The 25,933-nt window shown below is 40.9% G+C and overlaps 1 protein-coding gene across 1 annotated transcript in view; it reads left to right on the forward strand.

Moving 5' to 3' along the window:
• Positions 1–20,998, forward strand: part of LOC131084369 (mucin-5AC-like) — a 29,085-nt gene extending 8,087 nt beyond the window's left edge. The window contains exons 12-32 of the mRNA XM_058025779.1: positions 602–712; positions 1,908–1,977; positions 2,390–2,527; positions 2,612–2,776; positions 3,277–3,371; positions 4,097–4,223; positions 4,912–5,167; positions 6,721–6,773; positions 7,147–7,247; positions 8,026–8,177; positions 8,612–8,750; positions 8,839–8,952; positions 9,471–9,650; positions 10,874–11,113; positions 11,763–11,919; positions 12,083–12,211; positions 12,556–12,682; positions 13,380–13,423; positions 13,517–13,711; positions 15,022–19,963; positions 20,079–20,998. Coding sequence (XP_057881762.1) covers positions 602–712; positions 1,908–1,977; positions 2,390–2,527; positions 2,612–2,776; positions 3,277–3,371; positions 4,097–4,223; positions 4,912–5,167; positions 6,721–6,773; positions 7,147–7,247; positions 8,026–8,177; positions 8,612–8,750; positions 8,839–8,952; positions 9,471–9,650; positions 10,874–11,113; positions 11,763–11,919; positions 12,083–12,211; positions 12,556–12,682; positions 13,380–13,423; positions 13,517–13,711; positions 15,022–19,963; positions 20,079–20,841 — 8,298 coding nt within the window. The 3' untranslated portion in view covers positions 20,842–20,998. The remainder of the gene's footprint in view (positions 1–601; positions 713–1,907; positions 1,978–2,389; positions 2,528–2,611; positions 2,777–3,276; positions 3,372–4,096; positions 4,224–4,911; positions 5,168–6,720; positions 6,774–7,146; positions 7,248–8,025; positions 8,178–8,611; positions 8,751–8,838; positions 8,953–9,470; positions 9,651–10,873; positions 11,114–11,762; positions 11,920–12,082; positions 12,212–12,555; positions 12,683–13,379; positions 13,424–13,516; positions 13,712–15,021; positions 19,964–20,078) is intronic.
• The last annotated feature ends 4,935 nt before the right edge of the window (positions 20,999–25,933 follow it).

The following is a 25,933-nucleotide window of genomic DNA, read 5'->3' on the forward strand; positions in this document are numbered from 1 at the left end:
TTCACTTCACTTTTAAATGTTTTTAAACATTTAAAAATAACTCAAAAGAAATGGAAAATTTGGAAATTATTATAATTAAAATATTTAATTACAGACATGTGTAGATGAAATGTTTTGATGTTTTAGGGGCTTTTTCTGTTTGTTGTTTTCTCTCCTTTTTCCCCATCTGCACTATTCAGAAAATGGAAATTAAATGTTGTATGTTACTGTTCACCTAAAACATATTTTATCAGAAATTTTTGTCTAGGATTGATACCAGCTACAGAAAAATGAGAGTTACAATAGAATTTAATAAAACATAAGAAATTGTCATGAATAAAACTACCAAATATGAATATGGATCTCCATCTTGACATCTGTATGGATACAATCAATTAAATCCAGATTCTACATTTCTTGTTCCTAATAATTCAAACAGGGAAAAATTGAATCTTCAGCCAAAGCAGCTCTGGGATTTGTTACAGTCTATATCTTGTCCAGAAAAAGAAATACTTTTTCAGAATTGAGAGAAAATTTTATAGGGAAAGCTTTTTTGCAAATTTTATAGGGAAAACTTCCTGTAATTATTCTTCAGTGAAATAACTTGACTTTTTTTTTTCAGGACTGTACAGATGAAAAATTTACCATCCTGGCAGAACTACGCAAGTGTGGCCTGACTGACACTGAGACCTGCCTGAAGTCAGTGACCCTCAACATGAATAAAGGACAAACTGTAAGAATGCAAAATAAGCACAATAAAAATATGGGGAGAAAAGAAACTAGGGCTTAATCAGTCAGGCAGCTGCATTTCTTTGTCAGATTTTCAGCATATGTATGATGAGTAGATGATATTTTTAATCAAGTGAAAAAAAGTGGATTTTGTTATGAAAATCAGATCAGCCATAAATTTGGCTTTGTGGAATTTCATTAAGAAACATATTGTACCCACAAAGCAGAAAAAAGCTATTTTCTCTGCCAATTAGATGGGAAAAGACCATAAGCTTCAAGATTAGTAATTGTGATTACCGAAGTTAGTGATGTAATTAATCACTAAGATGTGTTCAAAGAAAATAACATGATGTAATCCCTCAAGAAGCCGAGAAAGTCTCTTTAAAAGTAATTCTTTTCTGGCAGGGAAAATTAGTACAGTGTACAAAGTAGAAATAAGGGGTAGGTGAAATCACAAAGATCTACCTTTTTATTGAATACTGGTTTAATTAATATCACTGGGGTTCTCCTCATTATTTCTCTTTGGACTATAGTTATTTTTCACACATTGTTGGCATGCTAGAAGGCCAGCCTGGGCTATGTCCAAAGCAGTGTGGCCAGCAGGGTGGGAAAGGGGATTCTTTCCCTCTACCTTGCTCTGGCAAGACTCCCCTGGAGTGCTGCATCCAGCTCTGGGCTCCTGAGTGTTAGAAGAACATGGACCTGTGGGAACAGGTCCAGAGGTGGCCACAGATGAACACATAGGAGCACCTTTCCTATCAGGAAAGATTTGAGAGAGTTGGGGTTGTTCAGCCTGCAGAAGGGAAAGCTCTGGAGAGACTTTTAGTCCCTAAAATGAGAGCTTTTCAGTCCCTAAAATGGGCCTACAAGAAAGCTGGAGCGGGACTTTTACTAAGGCACAAGGTCCTATGACCAGGAGGAATGGCTTCAGACTGAAAGAGAGCAGGTTTAGATTAGATATTGGGAAGAAATTCTTTACCATGGGGGTGGTGAAACACTGGGACTGGTTGCTGAGAGAATCTGTGGATGTGCCATCCCTGTAAGTGTCCAGACCAGGTTGGATGGGGCTTTGAGCAACCTGGCCTAGTGGAAGGTGTCCCATAGCAGGGGGGTTGGAGCTGGATGACCTTTAATAGTCCCTCCCAAGCCAAACCATTCTATAATTCACAGAGTTGCCTTTTGTTCTTCTTCCTTATCAGATTGTGGAGGTCAAACCTGATGGCGGTGTGTTTGTGAACTCCATCTACACCCAGCTGCCCATTTCAGCAGGTAGTTTTTTCCTCTAACAGTAAATTACACAAGTGCTTTTGAAGTAAAGTGGGATGTTTGGTGTCATGCTGGACAAGCACAGGCAAATGTTCAAACTGTAGCAAACAGAATTTAGTCTTCTGATTTGATTACTCTCAGATTTACTTCCTTCTCACTGCACCAAAGTGAAGGCAGAAGACATCTCTTTACCTATTTTACCTCTTTTTTTTCCTACCCCTCTGCTCACACTTGCTTAGAAAGAAATTTTATTTTTGTTTCAATAGCTAAGGATTCCATGTGATATCTCTGACCTCCAGATCTTTATTTCACTTCTGAATTTGCAAAAAATGCAATAGAAATTTAAAAAGAGCAGCATTGTGTTTTCAGCATTTGGCCTTGTTCAGAAAGTGACTGTTTTGTTTCTCATGTGTAGCTAATGTCACCATGTTCAGACCTTCCTCATTCTTCATGATCATGGACACAAGCTTTGGCGTCCAGGTTGAAGTGCAGTTCACACCCATGATGCAAGTGTTTGTACGTCTGGATGCTTCTTTCAAAAACCAGACTTGTGGTGAGTGAATGAAGTAAAGGACTCCTTGATCAATGTCTTTTTTCGTAGTCAGAGCAGTATAAACTTTTCACTGCTTTTCAACAGGTCTCTGTGGAAATTTCAATAACATCCAAAGTGACGACTTCAAGGTCATAAGTGGAATAATTGAAGGAACAGCATCAGCATTTGCTAATACATGGAAAACTCAGGCCTCATGCCCTAATATCCAGCAGAGTTTTGAGAATCCTTGTGCACTCAGCATTGATAATGGTGAGTGCTTCTTAAAACTTCTGGTTTGTTTTTTTCTTTTTGCTCATCTCTAAGGCAAATACATCTGTTGGAAAACAAAGATTAAAAAATAAAGACTTAAATATTTTATAAAAACCTACATCTGAAATCAGAAACAAATATTCAAAATGAATGCACTGAAGATAAGTAAGGATGTAAAAAAAGAGTGACAGAAGCATAAGTGAAGCAAACTGCAAGGACACTGAAAATAGAGTAGATGTCCAAGCTGACAGCTTGGTGTCAGAGAAGTGGATTACTGAAGCATCTTTGGAAACCTTTAATTCATCTCCTTCAGCAAGTCCTCTTCTTTGGTTTTAGGAACCGTGACCCACAAGCTGAGTGAAAAGAGAAAAAATAAAGATAGGAGAAGAAGAGATTTAATGGAATGTCAGAACTGTCTGCACAGGCCAGGGCAAGCATGGGTTTATGACTAATGAAGTACAAAGAGTAATGTGCATTTTTATTGTTTCTTCATTTCACAGAAAAATACGCTCAGCATTGGTGTGGACTGCTCACTGACAGCACAGGACCTTTTGCTGCTTGTCACTATGCAGTGAATCCCACTGTTTACCACACGGTACTTTGCCTGACTGCTTTTCCCTTCGGAAACAACAGAAATAGGGGCTGTTCCAGACATGTCTGAGGCAATGCCTGTATCCCCATTGCTGTGCTACAGACCTTCCTTCTTTCAACATGTGTTTCTCTTTGTGTTGTAACACTACTTTATTTCGGTTGTCAGTCTTGGCTTCAAGATCCTGACTTGTTTGCTGATGAAAAGGCAGCTATTTACTCCCAGTGGTTTTACACATAAGCCAGATAGTGTATTTAAAGGCATGTCAAATGCTTGTTTGAATATCAGTCAATTGTTACCTTATCAGCCTGGCATCTCATTAATGACTGCTTGGAACAGACAGCCCATTACCTAATTACCATCACTCTGCTAACAACGTGTTGCAAACCACTCTTCTCACTAGGAGTCACCCAGGTGCTGACACCGGTGAAATGGGATGTCTGGACTGCACGTTGTGAATAGAGCTTTGGGTGCTATTGTGCAGCATATCCACCAAAAAGGTTCAGAGGACCAAGAAGCTGCAAAATGTATAACAGAATTTAAAACCACTATTTCCCCTGCCAGGAACCTTAGACAAGGACTAGAAAGTGATAAAGCTGTGTTACTGTTATCTCTGAGTGAGCATATCTGAAGAAAGATTAAGGAATAAGACTTGAAAGATAAAGTTCACTTTTTTTTAAAGACTGACAATATTACCAGTGCTGAGACCTTATTTTTCTCTCCATTCTTAGAACTGCATGTTTGACACATGTAACTGTGAAAATAGCGAGGACTGTCTGTGTGCAGCTCTGTCTGCCTATGTGAGAGCTTGTGCTGCAAAAGGAATCCAGCTGCAGGGATGGAGGGCTGATGTCTGCAGTAAGTACTCTCCTCATTTCCTAAGAACACACATCAATAAAAATTGCTGATCAGAGATTATTTTCTACTCATTTCTAGACAAATCACTAAGTGATGAGGAAAGGATTTTGTCAAGTGCACTCCTGGAAGTAGTTCTCTGCTGTCCGCTTAGAATCAATCCATTGCTGGCAAGAGTGAATAGGAATAGAAAGGAGATGTGGTTTGATTATGAAAGGGACTGTTTTTATGGAAGTGCCTCCACCTGTTTCTGTGCAACTTAGAGTTTCACTACAGCTTTACAAGTATCACAAGTTGTTGCAGAGATAATCTGCTGTATTAGAATAACATTACTAGTAATACTGACCAGAACACTTGCAGATGCATGTCTTTGAAGCTGAATGCTGGGTTCTTGTCTCATTCCTCAAGAGGTTTAGGCATCTTGGCATTGAATGGCAGCAGCAAATGGAGGTTTCCTTCTGAACTTCCATTTGAAAAAATCTTTTCTTCTTTGCATGCATTATTTACTCCACACATACAATAGCTTTTCAGATCAAACTCTGAAATTATTCAGAAATACATTTACATGAAATATGCAACATAAACAGAGGTGTATTGTTTACATGTTATTTCTACTGCCTATGATTTTTATTTTTTCACAAGAGAATTAACCATCTGGAATTAACAATCTATTTTATTTTCCTCTCTCAAGCAAAATACACCACCTCATGTCCCAAATCCCTGAGTTACAGCTATACCATCTCTTCCTGCCAACCCACCTGCCGCTCTCTGAGTGAGCCTGATGTCACATGCAATATTAAGTTTGTCCCAGTTGATGGCTGCACCTGTGTAAATGGAACCTACATGGACGAGAGTGGCAAATGTGTGCCTGCTAATGAGTGCCCCTGCTACTACAAAGGATCTCCTATACCATTTGGAGAAGTGGTCCATGAAAATGGGCGTGTATGGTAAGTAATCTTTTTTAAAACATTCAAATAACTTGTATTTTCTCATTAAAGTCTGGAATGTGTAAGATGGTTTCACCCTGAATTTCAAAAGAATGCTCTCTCTTCAATTTCTTCAAGTTCTTTTGACTTTATTTTCAAATTTACAAATGACATATATTCCCCTGAGTTGCAGGATGAGGGCAGAGGGCAGAATGGAGCCACTACAATGAAAAGTGATATGGTTAATGACCTGTTACACCATTTAAATACACACAACTCTATGGGGCCAGATGGGGTCCACCCAAGGGAGCTGGTGGAAGTTCACAGAGGCACTTTCAATCATTTGTCAGCAGTCTGGTTAACCTTGGAGGTCCTGGTTGACTGGAGGTCAGCAAATGTGATGCCCATTTACAGGGCGGGCCAGAAGAAGGATCTGGTGAACTGCAGCCCTGTCAGCCTGACCTTGGTGCCAGGGAAGGACACAGAGCAGATTGTCTTGAGTGGCACATACAGGGCAAACAGGGGATCAGGCCCAGCCAGCATGGGTTTGGGAAAGGCAGCTGCTACTTAACGTACCTGATCTTCTTATATGCCAAGGTGACCTTCTTAGTGGATGAGGGAAAGGCTGTGGATATTGTCTGCCTGGACTTTTGTAAAGCTTTTGACATTAGGGAAGTGATTGTCCCCCTGTATTTGGTCCTGGTGAGCTGTACCTCAAATCCTGTGTTCAGTTTTGAGTCTCTCACAATCAGAAAGGCGTTTTGATGCTGGACTATGTTCAGAGAAGGACAGCAGAGCAGGTCTGGAGCACAGGTATTATGAAGAACAGCTGAAGGACCTGAGGTTGTTTAACCTGGAGAAAATGAGGCTCAGCGAAGACACTCACACTCTAAAACTGCCTAAAAGGAGGTTGTGGTGAGGTGTGGGTCAGGCTCTTCTCTCAGGTACCAAGTGACAGGATGGAAGGAAATGGCCTCAAGTTGCACCGGGGGTTGTTTTGATTGGATGTTAAGAAAAATTTTGTACTGAAATGGTTGTCAAGCACTGGAACACGTTGCCCAGGGAAGTGGTTGAGTCACTATCCCTGCAATTATTTAAAAGTCATGGAGATATGGCACATAGGGACATGGTTTAGTGGTGGATTTGGCAGTGCTGGGTTAATGGTTGGACTTGAGGATCTCAAGGGTCTTTTCCATCCTAAAGGTTTCTAGGGTTCTGTAATATTTCTAGATTGATAGGGCAATTGTACTTCAGTGCATTTTTTATTAAATTCCATAGTCTTTCAAGTATAAAATTACAACAACAGCAACAAGAGGAGATCTTATGAGAATGTAAGTAACGAGCAATGACAAATATGCGTTACAACCTATGAATTTTCCTGCTAAGCAGCAATGGATATCATATGAAAGCAGCATGTGTAGTGGTATTGAGAGAAATTCTTTCCCAAGACTGCAAAACAGGTTTTCAAAATTCCTTTGAAAGTTCTGAAACTTGGCAAGGGATAAGTAGCTCTCAATCTCAATATTTGGTTTGAGAGAAGATAATAAAATAGATTGTTTTTCCTTCTCTCACAGCACTTGTGTTCAGGGGAGACTGAATTGCATTGGAGCACCAAATCCAACTTCAGGTAAAAATAATCTTCTACTTACTTTTTTCTCTTTACGAGGTCTTGCACAGAATAGTTCATAGAATTGATTCTTCTTAATGGATTTTTAATAGAAGCATTTCTCACTTAGTCATAGTGCTACAGTTGTCATAAAAGGCAGGAGTGATCTAGATTACTCATAAAACCTCTTTTTACAGAAAGACTTTTTGTTCTGATATATTTTGTGGGGTTTTTTTTGGGGGGGAGTCCAGTACTCTGTAGTGAATCTTATCAGCAGGTTGAATAGGGACAACAATCTCTGCTGACTGAAACAGGGAATTTCCAAAGAACTTATAGATGGTTTAAATGGCTACAGTGTGAAATAAGCCCTGTGCCACTTCTTTCCTTCCTCTAGTCTGTGAATCTCCCATGGTCTACTTTGACTGTAAAAACAGCACCGCAGGAACAACTGGAGCAGAATGTCAAAAAAGTTGCCAGACTCTGGATATGCAGTGTGTAAGTATGTCATGGCCCAATGAAATGGTGCTTCCAGATTTGTCTATGCTCTTGCTGCTGAAGTAATTATCTATTGGATCTACTCCAAACCTACAACAGATACATTTTTCTTGTACCAGAAGCCCTAAAATGATGTTATGAAGCATTAACAATGGAACCCTTGGATCAAAATATAATAAGTAATATCCAAATTAATTCTTAAGATTAGTGTCTACCTTTCTTCAGCTACTGCAGGTAACAGTAACTAGTAGTGAAAAATCTACAGCTCTACTGCTTATTTGCCTTCTGAAGGAAAGGCTAAAAGTGGGCTAAGAGAAATTATTCTTTCTCATACCATGCTGCATCTAATCATGTTACTCCACTTAAGTTCTTGGTAGCCACATGCCATTTCATAGTAAGTACCATATGAGATAAATAAATTTCAACATAACTCAGCCAAACTGAAAAAAATATTACTTGTCATTCTTTTAAAGTTCCATTCAGTCACAAATCATCCATTACAAAGTGGAAGAGCCAATGTGTTTTAAATTTCACAGGTTCCAGCAGAACAATCAGGATTGCTATACATAAAAAATTTTTCTTTGACAGATTTATATTTTATTAAATCTATGGCTAATAACCTTTTTGTTCCATTACCCTTTAATTACTTTATAATCCTCTCCTATTTAAGTTGGGCAGCAATAAGACCATATAAGGCACCTTTAATGAGAACTTAATCTTCCTTTTTCTAATGTGATCATTTCACTCTAAAATTATGTTTTTCTTTTATCTTTTCCAGTATAGCTCACAATGTACATCTGGCTGCATATGCCCAGATGGGCTTGTGTTAGATGGGAATGGTGGTTGTATTCCTGAAGAGGAATGTCCATGTATTCACAATGAAGCCACGTATCAGCCTGGAGAAAAGATCGACTTCGACTGTAACACCTGGTAAGAATATCTGCAGAAGCAGCATTCCTGATTCCATCATTTGCTTTTCTAAAGACCTTTTATAGTAAAAGAACAGGGAAAGATTTGGATTCCAAATCTAATCAGTTGATGGATTTTAGATCTTTTAGTTTTGGGTTACGCAGTATGAGAAGGTTGCCTTCTAATATCTGACAGATGGCCAAAGCACAGAATGCGAGGAAACCATTAGGACTACAGGCTTCATTAAGTATCTAGTTTTGCAGTTAAGGTATTCAGGTAGCAGAACAGATTTTTCTTTAATTCTTTGAATGAAAAATGTAAAAGAGTGTTTTATTTCCAGAAAAAAAAAATAGCATTTGGGATGGATTGCCAAACAAATATTGATTGTTCAGATATGTCTACACAAAAGAGTAAGTTGTTTTATTATTAAAATATTTAATTCTTTTTTTTCCTAGTGTATGCAAGAATAGGAAGTGGGAATGTACCAAAGATCAATGTCTGGGCACTTGTGCTGTTTATGGAGACGGTCATTATAACACCTTTGATGACAAAAGGTTCAGCTTCAATGGAAACTGTGAATACACACTAGTCCAGGTACTGATAGCTAGCAGTAGCAAATGAGGGGTAATCTTGATCCTATCCTGTAAAAATAATATATTTTTAAATGTTATTCTCTACCCAGGACCATTGCGGAAAAAGTGGCACAGTCAACGGGACCTTCAGGGTTGCCACTGAAAATGTTCCCTGTGGCAACACTGGGACAACTTGCTCAAAGTCTATCAAAGTTTTCTTAGAGGTAAGAAGGTTTTGCACATAGAGCAGTTTTCCTTTGTACCTGCTAAGGCTTAGGAGAAGCCTATATTTCTATTGCTTCAAAGAATTTGGAAAATATTTAAAAAGCAATTCAACTATTAAATTAGGTTTACATCAGATTCAAGTGAAATATTTGGTAGATCTTCCTACCTTTCTATGTATTTGACTTCCCACACTATTTTACATCATCCTTGGGAAAAGTAAAGGCCTAAAGGCAGAAATTTAGCCTATTGTGTCAGAAGATTCTTTTATTGTATGCAATGTAGTTTCTCCATGACAGTCAAAAGACACTTTTTTAACCTACACCATTTAAATATCTGTTACCACACTTCGAGGAACCTGAGATTTGAATTAGATTGCTTTGATTCATTGCATTTTGATTATTTGTTTTCATGATATAAGCTATTTATTCATAGTACTCTTAAAAGCAGAAAAAACATGTTTGAGAGCACAGCTGCAGCTACTGAGCTCATTTCTCCTTACCTCTTCCTCCTGTTTCAGAGCTATGAGCTGATCCTTGGCGAAGAGCGTGTCAGTGTCGTAAAGAGAGGGCAGAATGACGAGGTGCCATACACAGTCCGCTATATGGGGATGTACCTGGTAATTGAGACCAAAAGTGGGCTGATCCTCATGTGGGACAAGAAAACCAGCATCTTCATCAAGCTCAGCCCTCGTTTCAAGGTGCGGAACTAGCAGCTCGATGGCAATTTACTGTCCAGCTTTGACTGGGTGTGAATCTTGTTGAGACCCTGCCAAGATCCCAAATAGTGATGGTCTCTAGCATTCCTGCTGTCCATCCCACATTGATTTCCATTCCTCTGGTACCTCAGGATGCCATATCATCATCCTGCTGCCATTCTGAGCTTGGAAGGTAGCTTCCAGTGCCTATTTGGCCTGATAGAACTTGAGTTGGCAAAACACTATTTTGGACTTGACTTTGTTGAAATTACAAACTGAACATTTTTACAGGTTATCAGACTTATTAAAATTACATAACTACCTGTGTATAAATCAACTGAATAGGCTTGATCTTGAAAATAATCCCTTGTTTCCAGTTCTCATTGACACACAAATTATCACACTTCAAGAACAAGGAAGTGTATAATGAGTGAAAGCCTCTTTTATGCCACCAAGTATTTGTCAAGCATTTAACTACACAGATGATAAGGAAAATGAATTCCAATTTTCATACTCCTCTTAGCTTATGATATATAAGCACTAAAAACTGTAGTAAATACAGAATTTTCTATCTTACTGCATACCACAATGCCATTTAAATTAGGTATTTAAATGATGTATAATTTAGAACTAACTTCTTTCAGTACCATAGGTTCTTTCCCTCACCAGCACTTTTAAAAAATAGTAGTAATATGGAAAATATGCACCTTAGTTTCATAGAAAAAGCATGTATTGTAGCCTCTCACAGTTGTACAGATCCATACATTCAGAATGAGTGGTATTTCTGGATGCACAAGGAAAATGTAATTTCTTTATATACCAGTGAGCAGACTTAATGGTAAAGACTCAATTAATAGATTAGGTGGCTGAACTGTTAGTACTTAATAGTTAGAAGGTTGTTTTTATATGCATAGCTATTGTACAAAACAAGGCTTAAGTGAAAAGCTTAATCAGCTGCAAGTCCTCACTTCCTTGTTAAAAATACACCTCAAAGACAGAAGGTTATGACTACAAAGATGGTTTTATTAAAAAAAAAAAGTTAACAACAGTATCCTTCTAGCTCTAGTGGTCATATTCTCTTCCTCTATTCCAGAGTATGAAGATGTTTAGGACTGATAGAATGGAATGCCACTATTCTAAGAGATGGATTTCAAGTATTCTTTCAGTCTCAGATTTTGTTTCAAGTTTTCTCACATCCATTATTCTTTTATTTATGTCTTTTGCAGGGCCAGGTCTGTGGTCTCTGTGGAAATTATGATGGCAACAGCGTCAATGACTTTACTACAAGAAGTCAGTCTGTAGTAGAGAATGTCCTAGAGTTTGGAAACAGCTGGAAAGTATCCTCTACGTGCCCTGATGCTGCCAGTGTCAAGGACCCATGTTCTACCAACCCTTATCGGAAGTCCTGGTCAGAGAAGCAGTGTAGCATCATCAACAGCAACGTCTTTGCTGCCTGTCACTCTCAGGTATTACCAGGGCAGACGTTTACTGTGGGAAAACTAAGCCTGTGGGTTGATGAAGGTGCTATTCTCATAGGTTTTAACATGCATGCCTTGTTTATCAATATGTTTCGCTTCAAATTGTGCCAGGAAAACTCCAGTCTGAATCGCCCTCAATGGGACAGATTTATAGTTCCTACTGGTAAGAAATAAAAAGGCATTTAAAAAAGAAAAATAACAACAAAATAATAATTTCATAATTACTGTGAATTTCCTTGCAGCCTGACTTGAATAAAAATTCTCATATACCAGGTAGAAAAGGCAAGCTCAATGAAATAATAACACAGGAATGAAATATCAGCATAACCTTTACCTGACACTAAGTACATAACAAATGTTGTCAGGTAACTGTGCAGTTGCCTAATATTTTTTTTTGAAAATTAATCTAATCTTACTCCAGGATACAAGTCTAGGTTTCTAAAAATCTGGCAATACATGATTTGGATGTATCATTTGGCATCACCTCAGGTGTCTTACAGTGTTTAACAAAAGAAAAAGAAATGACCAATGTAGCCCTTTCCTCTGGGATACTACAATTGTAAGAAAACTACTGTAGCAAAGGTAAGAAATCACTTAGAAGTCAGGATGCATAATATTATATTTCCTGTAATAACAGGTTGAACCAGCAAAATATTACCAAGCATGTGTGACAGATGCTTGTGCCTGTGACACTGGAGGAGACTGTGATTGCTTTTGTACAGCAGTAGCTGCCTATGCTCAAGCATGCAGTGAAGTTGGTGTATGCGTAGCCTGGAGAAGCCCAACAATTTGTCGTAAGTTTTATGTCATAAACCTTTCTCAAAGTGCAGCTAAGTGTACAGTATCTTACATATGTGCATTAATATCTATCTCACTGTGTCAATTTTTCATGCTTAAGCTCTTTGATCTTTTTTTTTTTCTTTCCCTGAATATGTTAAACTTTCTGTTTCTCCTCAGCACTGTTCTGTGATTACTACAATCAGCAAGGAGAATGTGAATGGCACTATAAGCCTTGTGGTGCTTCCTGTATGAAGACCTGTAAGAACCCAAGTGGAAAATGTCTCAATGACCTGCCAGGTTTAGAAGGTAAATATAGCTGCAAGTACCTCCTAGTGGGTACATATTGCTATATTTTAAATTGTCTGTGAAGAAGTATATTTCCTCCATCAACTGCATTTGCACAATTGAATTTTCTCTAGTATCATTACATCCACATGAATGGAAGCAGATTATGGAAACTGGAATAAGATCTCTAGGACTAAGTTCTTATGGATGGGTTCTGCTGATGCTAGTAACTGCATTTCTTCCTAGAGCTATTCCAAAACATAAAGTAGAAACATGATGACAATTAAAAACAAGACCTGCAAATGCATTTGGTGCAAATAAAACCTTTGCTGACTGCATCTCATTCTTACCTTTTCCACCTTCAGGCTGCTACCCTAACTGCCCACCAGACAAGCCATATTTTCATGAGGATCAGATGAAGTGTGTTAGTCTCTGTGACTGTTATGATGATGAAAATGGAAAGATATATCAGCGAGATGAATGTAGTATATGGTAAGACTTAACATACCAACCTCATCTTATACAAGGAAAAATGATCAAAACTCAAGGGAGAAGTTGTATGTTCCTGTTACGTGCAAGATCAGTTCATGCTGCCTGTGATGAAATAATGCCTTACGATCTAATGCCAGTTTTCCTAGTACATTAATAAGAAGGTTTTACATGATTTTATGTTTTTATGAATTTATTTTTGATTATATTGTAAATCCTCAGCGTTAAGATGCATCAAGAACAAGAAGTCCTTTATGACTAGGCTATCTTTATTTCACATTCCTGTGGCAGGAAAATTGTTGTGCCATGAGTAAAGATATTTATTAGTGGCCTGCTTCCAAGGATTTTGTAACATACTTGCATTATTTGAGCATATAGACTCACCCTTTTAGCCTTCTATTTTAGTACAAAAATACTGCAAATGCAAGGAAAGTGATACTAAGGAAAAAAGGAAAGTCTGCCTTAAGACTTCTACCCATAATTTTGCATAATATTTAAATTCACTTCTGTTTATATGTTTGGGTTTAATATAAAGGAAGATTTTGGAAAATAATGGCCAAAAAGGAGCCAAAATGAACAGAAATCTCTAGGAATAAACACCAAGTGCCTTGCCTTTTGATGCCAGTATCTGTCAGAAAGATGACTAATAAAATTACATCACAATCACAAAATATATTGGTTTTTATGCTTTCTGTTTCAGTGAGTGCACATCAGAAGGTTTACAGTGCAAGTTCGATGATAAAGGTAAGACAGCTAAGAAAAATTATTTAGAAAAAGAAGTATTGGATGCTGTCTTTTCATAGATGTCTGAACTGACAATAAACTTCTGAATTACAGCCTGCAACTGCATTTATGAAGGGAATAGCTATAAATACGGTGAACTCATCTACAACACCACAGATGGAACTGGATGGTGTTTCAGTGCAACATGCGATGTCAATGGAACAATAAGCAGAAACATCTTTAAATGTGGCATTTTTACAACAACCCCATTTACATTTTCCACAAGTCAGCCCACAACTACTGCTTCAGGTATGCATAAATAATATTTAAAATAATTCCGAAATCTCTGTAAGTGTCTAAAAATTACCTGAAAGGCAGGACCTTTTCATCAGTTAATGGTATATAATTTTACTTGAAACTATTGACTTCTACTGGAGCTGCCAATTCATCTGGCAGCTTTAGTTGAAAAAGAATAGTTAAGGATGTAGAAATGAATACACCATTTCTTACAAACTCAGTTTCCTGTTTTACCATGGTGATCCTTAGGGAAAAATTAATAGAGTTTATTAATCACTGCAACCTGGAGAATCTTCTAATTTCCTTGCAAAAACCCCGAGCAGTTCTAGACCAGCTTCTGAAAACATGAAAGTTGCTGCCATTTCTTAAATTAGTGAGCACATAAGAAATTTATTTTGAGGGAGTCTTTACACTATTTATAACCATTCTTTGGAACCTTTCCTAATTCTGCTTAATACCCAAATCAACAGTTTCCTTCTACACTGCTATATTATTCCTGCTGTTAATTAATTACAATGACCAAATTCTGAGTAATTGTGAGAAACATGTCCACAAAATTATACTACAGCAAGAACTAAATATTCAAATTTAAGTCTTCTATTAAGTAACATTCATATTGAGAAAGTGATATCTATTACACATGGTTATCTTCATAATGCCAGGAATATAAAGTCTTATTAAAATACATAGAAAATACCTTTTACCTATTAGATTATATATTTCATATATATATTTCATATATATATATGAAATATATAATCTAATAGGTAAAAGGTATAGGTAATAGGTACTATATTTCATATAGTATATGTGTATTCTCTATTATAATGTACTACATATAAAATACACATATGTTAAGTATATATTTTATATTTATAAATATGTTACGTGTGGTAATATTGAACTAAGTAGAAAAGTCATTAACTAGTCAAAATATTTTAAAGTCTGTGTGGTTATGCAGTTAAGTGTAAATAAATACAGAGATAATACCAAAGAAATAAAACCTCCTCTACTTATACCAAAGAAATTGTGAGACGTATTATCTAAGCAGTGACATACTGTGCAAAGGATATCAGATTACCTATATTAAGATACAAATCTTTAATAGATGTCAAAGAAACTACCTCTACAATAATAAGGCAAAAAGTCAAAACCTACTTTAGAAATTAAATTTGAGACTGCCAAAGCAAGTTCATTAAAATTAAAATATTACATAATATTAAAAATTATTACAACAATAAAAAGGTATGGAAGATGAATAATTTCTTCCTGGAACACTAATAAGGACAGACAAGAATTATGTTTCCTCCTTTCAATTACAGAAATTACAACTGCAACACCAGTGACAACTGTATGTGTGAAAAATGTCTGTGTGTGGTCAGAATGGTATGATTCCACTCAGCCTGAAAACAAAGAGGACAGTGGAGATTATGAAACATATCAAAATCTCAAGGATAAAGGATACAGTGTCTGTACAAACCCAAGCGATGTTCAATGCAGAGCCAAAGAATACCCAGATACTGAAATTACCAACCTTAACCAAACAATAGAGTGTAGTCAAAGCAGAGGATTAATATGCAACAACCAGGACCAAGAATCCAAGCAGTGCTATAATTATGAAATCAGAATATCATGCTGCAGATACGTACCATGTTCAGAAGCACAAACTACAACACCCACAACCACAAGAGAATTCACAACTACTGCTGTAGAATCAACACCATTTACAGTACAGACAACAATAATACCAACAACACAAAAACAAGAAAGTGAAGTAACGACAACACCAATGAGGGAACGAGACAGAACGACTCCTCAGAGTGAAACATCAGTAACAGCAACGACAACCCAAGTCTCAACAACAGGATACCAAATCACAACCACGACAGGAGGAACCTCCACTGTGGTAACCCAGGCTCCATCATCACCCAATACTATTTCCACTCTCCCAGGGTCAACACTACAAACAACACCTGGCACCACAATAACCTCCAGTACCACTGCCCTGCCAACACAAGGCACGACTATCACTACACCTGGACCAAGAGTACCAACCCAAGGTACCACCAGTGCCAGCACCACCACAACTGCCGGGGAAAGGAGCACTCTATCTACAGAAGGAACTCTTCCAACGGTATTATCCACTGTTGCTGTTCAAACAACATCAACAATTGCTGCCTCCACCCCTGAAATAAAAATAAAACCCACAAGAGGTACCACAGCTGGCCCCAGCACCACAGGCTCAGCCACCGAGGAAACAACCATCATCGCTACCACCACCAGCACATCTCCCCCTCAGACTGAAGGTACAACCATCATCATCCCTACAACAACAAGAGAGCCCACGCCAGCCACAAGTACTGCCAGCACTTCCAGGACTACTGAGAGAAGGACCACAAGAGCCTCTGCCACCTCTGCTCCTGGAGAAAACTCCACTGTGGCAACCCAGGCTACAACATCTCCCACAACACCCTCTGAAGTTAAAATAAGAACCACCACAGGAACCACAGCTGGCCTCAGCGCAACCATCACCACTCCACCCACAACAACTGGGCCCACGCCAGCCGCCACCACAATCCGCATCTCCAATAGCACAGACAACTGCGTGGTGGAGCGCTGTGCCTGGACACAGTGGTTTAATGTGGACTCCCCTACTCCAGGCAGCGAAAATGGAGATTCAGAGACATTTGAAAACATCAGAGCTGCTGGGTATGAGCTGTGTGACAAGCCTCAAGACATCAAGTGCCGAGCTAAAGACTACCCAGACTCAATTGTAAAAATAATGGAACAGAAATTTGACTGCAGCCTTGACAGGGGACTTGTGTGCAGAAATAAGGACCAGACTCTCAAGTACCCCACGTGCTTTGACTATGAGGTCTCAGTGCTGTGCTGTGACCGAAAACACTGCCAGACAACAGTACCAACCGCAGCAACCACTGTAAGCACCTCCACAACACACATCCCAGCAGAAACCACCACAATAGCAGCACAACCTGCAGCAACACCAACTGCTGTCGGCACACTTCCACAGCAAGTAATAACAACCACCGTAGGAACAACAAGCACCCTCTCACCACAAGGAACCACCATTGTCACGCCAAGATACACAGAGCCGATGAAATTGAAAACCACCACAGGCAACACGGCTGTCCCCAGTACCACAGGCTCAGCCAGAGAGGAAACAACCATCATCACTACCACCACCAGCACCTCTCCCCCTCAGACTGAAGGTACAACCATCATCATCCCAACAACAAGAGAGCCCACACCAGCCACGAGCACTGCCAGCACCTCCAGGACTACCGAGAGAAGCACCACAAGACCCTCTGCCACCTCTGCTCCAGGAGAAACATCCACAGTGGAAACTCAGGCTACAACATCTCCCACAACACCCTCTGAAGTTAAAATACGAACCACCACAGGATCCACAGCAGGCCCCAGCATCACAGGCTCAGCTGGACAGGAAACAACCATCATTGCTACCACCACCAGCACCTCTCCCCCTCAGACTGAAGGAACGACAACCAACACCCCACCAACAACAACAGTGTCTACCCCAGTCACCAGCACTGCCAGCACCACCAGGACCACTGCAGGAAGCACCACAAGACCCTCTGCCACCTCTGCTCCACGAGAAACCTCCACTGTGGCGACCGAGACTACAAGACCTCTCACAACAACGTCCAGAGTTAAAATAAGAACCACAACAGGAAGCACAGCTGGCCCCAGCACCACAGGCTCAGCCAGAGAGGAAACAACCATCATTGCTACCACCACCAGCACCTCTCCCCGTCCGACTGAAGGTACAACCATCATCATCCCAACAACAAGAGAGCCCACACCAGCCACGAGCACTGCCAGCACCTCCAGGACTACCGAGAGAAGCACCACAAGAGCCTCTGCCACCTCTGCTTCAGGAGAAACCACCACACTGGAAACTCAGGCTACAACATCTCCCACAACGCCCTCTGAAGTTAAAATAAGAACCACCACAGGATCCACAGCTGGCCCCACCACGACAGGCTCAGCAGGAGAGGAAACAACCATCATTGCTACCACCACCAGCACCTCTCCCCCTCAGACTGAAGGAACGACCACCATTACCCCACCCACAACAACAGTGTCTACCCCAGCCACCAGCACTGCCAGCACCACCAGGACCACTGCAGGAAGCACCACAAGAGCCTCTGCCACCTCTGCTCCAGGAGAAACGTCCACAGTGGAAACTCAGGCTACAACATCTCCCACAACACCCTCTGAAGTTAAAATACGAACCACCACAGGATCCACAGCAGGCCCCAGCACCACAGGCTCAGCCGGACAGGAAACAACCAACATTTCTACCACCACCAGCACCTCTCCCCCTCAGACTGAAGGAATGACAACCATCACCCCACCAACAACAACAGTGTCTACCCCAGCCACCAGCACTGCCAGCACCACCAGGACCACTGCAGGAAGCACCACAAGAGCCTCTGCCACCTCTGCTCCACGAGAAACCTCCACTGTGGCAGCCGAGACTACAAGACCTCTCACAACAACATCCAGAGTTAAAATAAGAACCACAACAGGAAGCACAGCTGGCTCCAGCACCACAGGCTCAGTCGGACAGGAAACAACCATCATTGCTACCACCACCAGCACCTCTCCCCCTCAGACTGAAGGTACAACCACCATCACCCCACCCACAACAACAGTGTCTACCCCGGCCACCAGCACTGCCAGCACCTCCAGGACCACTGCAGGAAGCACCACAAGACCCTCTGCCACCTCTGCTCCACGAGAAACCTCCACTGTGGCGACCGAGACTACAACACCTATCACAACGCCCTCTGAAGTTAAAATACGAACCACAACAGGATCCACAGCTGGCCCCAGCACCACAGGCTCAGCCGGAGAGGAAACAACCATCATTGCTACCACCACCAGCACCTCTCCCCCTCAGACTGAAGGTACAACCATCATCATCCCAACAACAAGAGAGCCCACACCAGCCACGAGCACTGCCAGCACCTCCAGGACTACCGAGAGAAGCACCACAAGACCCTCTGCCACCTCTGCTCCAGGAGAAACGTCCACAGTGGAAACTCAGGCTACAACATCTCCCACAACACCCTCTGAAGTTAAAATACGAACCACCAAAGGATCCACAGCAGGCCCCAGCACCACAGGCTCAGCCGGACAGGAAACAACCAACATTGCTACCACCACCAGCACCTCTCCCCCTCAGACTGAAGGAACGACAACCATCACCCCACCAACAACAACAGTGTCTACCCCAGCCACCAGCACTGCCAGCACCACCAGGACCACTGCAGGAAGCACCACAAGAGCCTCTGCCACCTCTGCTCCACGAGAAACCTCCACTGTGGCAGCCGAGACTACAAGACCTCTCACAACAACGTCCAGAGTTAAAATAAGAACCACAACAGGAAGCACAGCTGGCTCCAGCACCACAGGCTCAGTCGGACAGGAAACAACCATCATTGCTACCACCACCAGCACCTCTCCCCCTCAGACTGAAGGAACGACAACCATCACCCCACCAACAACAACAGTGTCTACCCCAGCCACCAGCACTGCCAGCACCTCCAGGACCACTGCAGGAAGCACCACAAGAACCTCTGCCACCTCTGCTCCACGAGAAACCTCCACTGTGGCGACCGAGACTACAACACCTATCACAACGCCCTCTGAAGTTAAAATACGAACCACAACAGGAAGCACAGCTGGCCCCAGCACCACAGGCTCAGCCAGAGAGGAAACAACCATCATTGCTACCACCACCAGCACCTCTCCCCCTCAGACTGAAGGTACAACCATCATCATCCCAACAACAAGAGAGCCCACACCAGCCACGAGCACTGCCAGCACCTCCAGGACTACCGAGAGAAGCACCACAAGACCCTCTGCCACCTCTGCTCCAGGAGAAATGTCCACAGTGGAAACTCAGGCTACAACATCTCCCACAACACCCTCTGAAGTTAAAATACGAACCACCAAAGGATCCACAGCAGGCCCCAGCACCACAGGCTCAGCCGGACAGGAAACAACCAATATTGCTACCACCACCAGCACCTCTCCCCCTCAGACTGAAGGAACGACAACCATCACCCCACCAACAACAACAGTGTCTACCCCAGTCACCAGCACTGCCAGCACCACCAGGACCACTGCAGGAAGCACCACAAGAGCCTCTGCCACCTCTGCTCCACGAGAAACCTCCACTGTGGCAGCCGAGACTACAAGACCTCTCACAACAACGTCCAGAGTTAAAATAAGAACCACAACAGGAAGCACAGCTGGCTCCAGCACCACAGGCTCAGTCGGACAGGAAACAACCATCATTGCTACCACCACCAGCACCTCTCCCCCTCAGACTGAAGGAACGACAACCATCACCCCACCAACAACAACAGTGTCTACCCCAGCCACCAGCACTGCCAGCACCTCCAGGACCACTGCAGGAAGCACCACAAGAGCCTCTGTCACCTCTGCTCCACGAGAAACCTCCACTGTGGCGACCGAGACTACAACACCTATCACAACGCCCTCTGAAGTTAAAATACGAACCACAACAGGAAGCACAGCTGGCCCCAGCACCACAGGCTCAGCTGGAGAGGAAACAACCATCATTGCTACCACCACCAGCACCTCTCCCCCTCAGACTGAAGGTACAACCATCATCATCCCAACAACAAGAGAGCCCACACCAGCCACGAGCACTGCCAGCACCTCCAGGACTACCGAGAGAAGCACCACAAGACCCTCTGCCACCTCTGCTCCAGGAGAAACGTCCACAGTGGAAACTCAGGCTACAACATCTCCCACAACACCCTCTGAAGTTAAAATACGAACCACCACAGGATCCACAGCTGGCCCCACCACCACAGGCTCAGCAGGAGAGGAAACAACCATCATCGCTACCACCACCAGCACCTCTCCCCCTCAGACTGAAGGAACGACCACCATTACCCCACCCACAACAACAGTGTCTACCCCAGCCACCAGCACTGCCAGCACCACCAGGACCACTGCAGGAAGCACCACAAGAGCCTCTGCCACCTCTGCTCCTGGAGAAAACTCCACTGTGGCAACCCAGGCTACAACATCTCCCACAACACCCTCTGAAGTTAAAATAAGAACCACCACAGGAACCACAGCTGGCCTCAGCGCAACCATCACCACTCCACCCACAACAACTGGGCCCACGCCAGCCGCCACCACAATCCGCATCTCCAATAGCACAGACAACTGCGTGGTGGAGCGCTGTGCCTGGACACAGTGGTTTAATGTGGACTCCCCTACTCCAGGCAGCGAAAATGGAGATTCAGAGACATTTGAAAACATCAGAGCTGCTGGGTATGAATTGTGTGATAAGCCTCAAGACATCAAGTGCCGAGCTAAAGACTACCCAGACTCAATTGTAAAAATAATGGAACAGAAATTTGACTGCAGCCTTGACAGGGGACTTGTGTGCAGAAATAAGGACCAGACTCTCAAGTACCCCACGTGCTTTGACTACGAGGTCTCAGTGCTGTGCTGTGACCGAAAACACTGCCAGACAACAGTACCAACCGCAGCAACCACTGTAAGCACCTCCACAACACACATCCCAGCAGAAACCACCACAATAGCAGCACAACCTGCAGCAACACCAACTGCTGTCGGCACACTTCCACAGCAAGTAATAACAACCACCGTAGGAACAACAAGCACCCTCTCACCACAAGGAACCACCATTGTCACCCCAAGATACACAGAGCCAATGAAAATAAAAACCACCACAGGAACCACTGCTGGCCCCAGTACTACGGGCTCAGCTGGACAGGAAACAACCGTCATTTCTACCACCACCAGCACCTTTCACCCTTGGAGTGAAGGTACAACCATCATCATCCCAACAACAACAACAGTGCCTACTCCTGCCACCAGCACTGCCAGCACCTCCAAAACCACCTGGGAAAGCAGCACTCTATCTACAGAAAAAACTCTTCAAACGGTACTATCCACTGTTGCTATTCAAACAACATCAACAATTGCTGCCTCCACCCGTGAAATAAAATTGAAAACCACCACTGGCACAACGGTGCCCCCCAGCACCACAGGCTCAGCCAGAGAGGAAACAACCATCATCACTACCACCACCAGCCCTGCCTCCACTTCACCTGAAATAAGATTAATAACCACTTCTGGCCCCTCATCTGTGCTCACTACAACTCTTCCTCAGTCTGGAATTACCACAGGTAAATTCTTATAACATTCTTTTCTCCTAATGTAGAAAATACTGCTATAACAGCTTTCTTCAGCACTACTGTCAGCCCAGGTATATCATTGTCTACTTTTTAAAATTTTACAACCATCATTTTCTTTAGACCAACATTCACATCTTTGTGTTATGTGGCTTCTTTCCCTAAACCAGTTTGTGATTATATGAATCTATGACCATTTATATTCTTTAAAACACATAAACCAATTTTTTAATTAATCTCCCTCTTTGTTACTAGTATTTATGTTTGTCAGCTTGGTTAACCTCATAGTATTAATTCTTACTTAAATGAGGAAAGTTGAAACTTTTCAAAATGTTAGAGGTAAATCTCATCAGATTTGCCAAAGGCCAGATGTTATTCAATGTGCAATGAAAAAAATTTCCATAATCTCCACTTATGAATAGCTGAAATATTTGAATGCAGTAAACATGTTCACTTGATTTGCCAGAATGTTGAATAGACCTCTTGAAGGTGTTAAAATTATTAGATCAAAATCCTGTACCTGCAAACTAAATTATTACTTGTACTCAACAGTAGCTTCAACTGGTACATCACAATCAAGCCGTGTTACAACAAGCACTCCTGCAACCTTCAGTTCTTCCACCAGCACATCCGTTACATCCAGCAAAATACCTCCATGCTTTTGTCATGTGTTTGAAACTTTATTTTCTCCTGGTAAGTGTCTTATTTTTTGATTATAAAAGATTTCATACGCAATATAAACCCTTAAGACTCTATTCAATTAAAGATAACCACTCAAAGTCATCTAAACATAGAATGTTTTATACATGAATACACTTAATATTTTCACAATATTTTCTTGGTTTTTCTCCCTATGTATTTTCATCCTTGTAATTTCTTTTCCAATTTTCATCTGCAGGGGAAGTGGTATACAACAGAACAGATAGAGCTGGCTGTAATTTTTATGCACTTTGCAGCAAGGAATGTGAGATTGAGCCCTTCTACGGGCCATGTCATCTGACAACTCCCGCTCCTTCAGTCGCCTCAACTACATCACAAGCTGCCTCACCAACCACAGCAACAACCACCACAATTTCAGTAGAAAGAAACTGCACTGATGTCAATCCTGCACGAAAGGTGGTTCCCCTCCCTACTTTATAATATACCACTGTTGCAAAACCAGACCAATTTCTGTCCTTTAACAGCCAATTCAAATCAACCTTTATGTATCGCAATAACAAAGTTGGTCATGTAACAAATGACCTGACAGCACACAATTATTTAACCTGGCATTACCAGACTTTTAAGTAATCTCTTGGTGGAAAAGCTCACTAAGGCCACGGCAGAGACATTTGGTTTAAATAAAAGTCATTTAAATTTCATAGACATAAGCAGACAAGCCGTGAAATGTAAAATACCATTCTTTTTATGCAGAAGAAAATTCTGTGGTTATTCTTAGCATACCCATTTTAAATGATGTACTGAAACAACTACAAACTGAATTTCCTACTAATTTTGAGAATATATCTTAAGTTAAAACTGAACAACTAGGATAAAGGAGCATTTAAGAATAAATAATTTACATATTTTCAGCCTGGAGAGGAGTGGATAGAAGAATGCCAGAAATGTGTCTGTGATTCCCTCACTGCTACTGCACAATGCCAGCCACTCCCATGCCAAACAGCTCAGCAAACAACTTGTGACCTAGGATTTGTTTCCATGGCTGTAATACCACAAAAAGACCCATGTTGTCCTGAATTTGAATGCAGTAAGTATTAAAAATACATTTATAAATACCACTCCAGGCAATTACATTTGCACTTCCGTTAACTAAGGAAGTTCTTAATGTATCACAGTAACAACAAAATATTTCTTAAATTTTTCTGTCTCAATGAAAACAAAATGATTTTTGGCTAAATATGCATTGAAGCTTTGTTTAAAAAAAACCCATGTTATTTTCATTTAACTTTAATAAGAGAATGGGTGGGAGAGCAAAATAGTATTTTGAACATTCACTGGTCTATGTAGCTCAACTATCTGTGTACCTGTAATTATAAATGTTATCCATGCATTTTTTTCATCTTACTAATGGAACATTAGAGCACATTAACATTAGTCTAAATGCAACTAAACTAAGATGCATAAACACAAGAATAAGTCACTAAATAGCTTAACAGTCAACTACAAGACCAAGTAACAGGAAGTAATAGTACAAAGTGAATTGTAATCAGTAACTAAATTGACAGTGTATGAAAAGTAGTAATTATACTTACACTCTTGCCAGATGCTCATGAAAATAAACTAATATAACTAGGATTTTTTATTTATAAACATACACTTTTATATACATATATTTTATGTACATATACTTGTGCAAAAGACTAAAAAGAAAAAAGTACCCATAAATTAAGCCTGAAAAAGGAAAGTCAAAACAAAGGAACAGGCAAGTTTAAAGCTGTTCTGTGAAAGATATAGATGGGTTCTGCCATGTTGTCAGATTTACATTATATAGGAATACCTTTAGTAGGAATACCTTAGCAGGAATACCTTTTTCCACAGTATCAATCTTCCATACAAGCCATGTTCTGAAAGGTCATAAAGAATCAATAACTGAAGCATCTTTGTTTATCATGGAGGCCGAGGGTTCCCAGAGGAAACAACTAATTTAATTTGAATTGAACCAGATATTGAAAGGGCAAAAGAGGGATTTTTCAGGCATAGCTCAAGTTTGAAGCCATTCCTCTCCACCTCTTCCAGCTGATTTTAATGATGAAACTTTGCTTAAACATTCAGCTACCCTATATATAAAGTCTAAGAACATAGGGGGATTGAATTAAAGTTTTCCGTACTCTCTGTGTTACTAACAAAACCTGGTAACATCTTGAATTCTCAGGAAGACTCACAATTTGAGTTATTCTGGAATTAATTTTTTGTTTTGTTTTTTAGAACCAATACCTGATGTCTGTGTGATTAATGGAACATTGTACACGGTAAGAATGATATGGCAGTATATTGCTGGAAGTGAAAACTATATCCTTTCTACCAAAATAAGTCTTTGAGAAAGTTCTTTTCCCAGTACGTGTTTTTGGGAGTTTTTCTCTCTAGCCCTTAATTGGAAGCTGTTTGGGTATTTAGAGTCAAAATCAAATTTGTCACAGAAGTCTTCCTCACAGAGTAGTATTAAAAGAAGAGCGTACCATTTTTAATGATGTACTTTCTTTTTAAGCTTCCTCTCACTGACTTTGCCAGACAATCTGATGAATAGCCCAAACTCAATTGCTCTTTGAAATAAGCCCAGAAAACCTTAAAAAACCAAAGCTAACATTTTTGATTTGATACCTAAACCCTTTTGCTAAAATTGGTACTTAGGTCATTTACTCATAATTTAAATATTAGCACTGGAGTCTTTGGGGATACATTTCAGAAAGACTAAAATCCATATGTAAATTTAGATCTCTGCTTAGGTATCTGCATATGTAAAGGCCTATTTTAGTCCCTGCTTTTAAATTATAATTGTTTTACGACCACTGAAGATAACTGATAGAGGAAAAATATTCTTAAATGGAGCATTGAAAAGCTGGTAAATAATTAGACAGTACAAACCAATCTTAATTTAATGTAATAATTTACTGCTCCCTTTTACATTGCTTCATTTAGTTTCTCTTAATATGAGCTTTCCTGCAAGGCACGAAGCCAAAAAATTTCTATGTTCAAAGAATTTGAGAACTGTCATACTTGCGTACCTCAATGGTTCTCAGCAATGCTTTCAACTCTGCCTTTATATTACACAGAAACTGTTGGCATTTGAATATTTTTTGGTTTTTTTTTTTTTCTGTCTTGCAGGTTGGAAAGTCAGTAGTAATCGATTCATGTAAGAAGTGTACCTGCAGTTCTGAGAAGGATCCAGAGACTAATGCAAACATTATGCATTGTGAAGCAGTTCAGTGTGAGACATCTTGCCCACTGGTGAGTTCAGGTTCTCTAGGCTGCCCAGTCAGCTAGA

Source organism: Melospiza georgiana, chromosome 6 (assembly GCF_028018845.1).
Source record: "Melospiza georgiana isolate bMelGeo1 chromosome 6, bMelGeo1.pri, whole genome shotgun sequence".
Taxonomy (NCBI): Eukaryota; Metazoa; Chordata; class Aves; order Passeriformes; family Passerellidae; genus Melospiza; species Melospiza georgiana.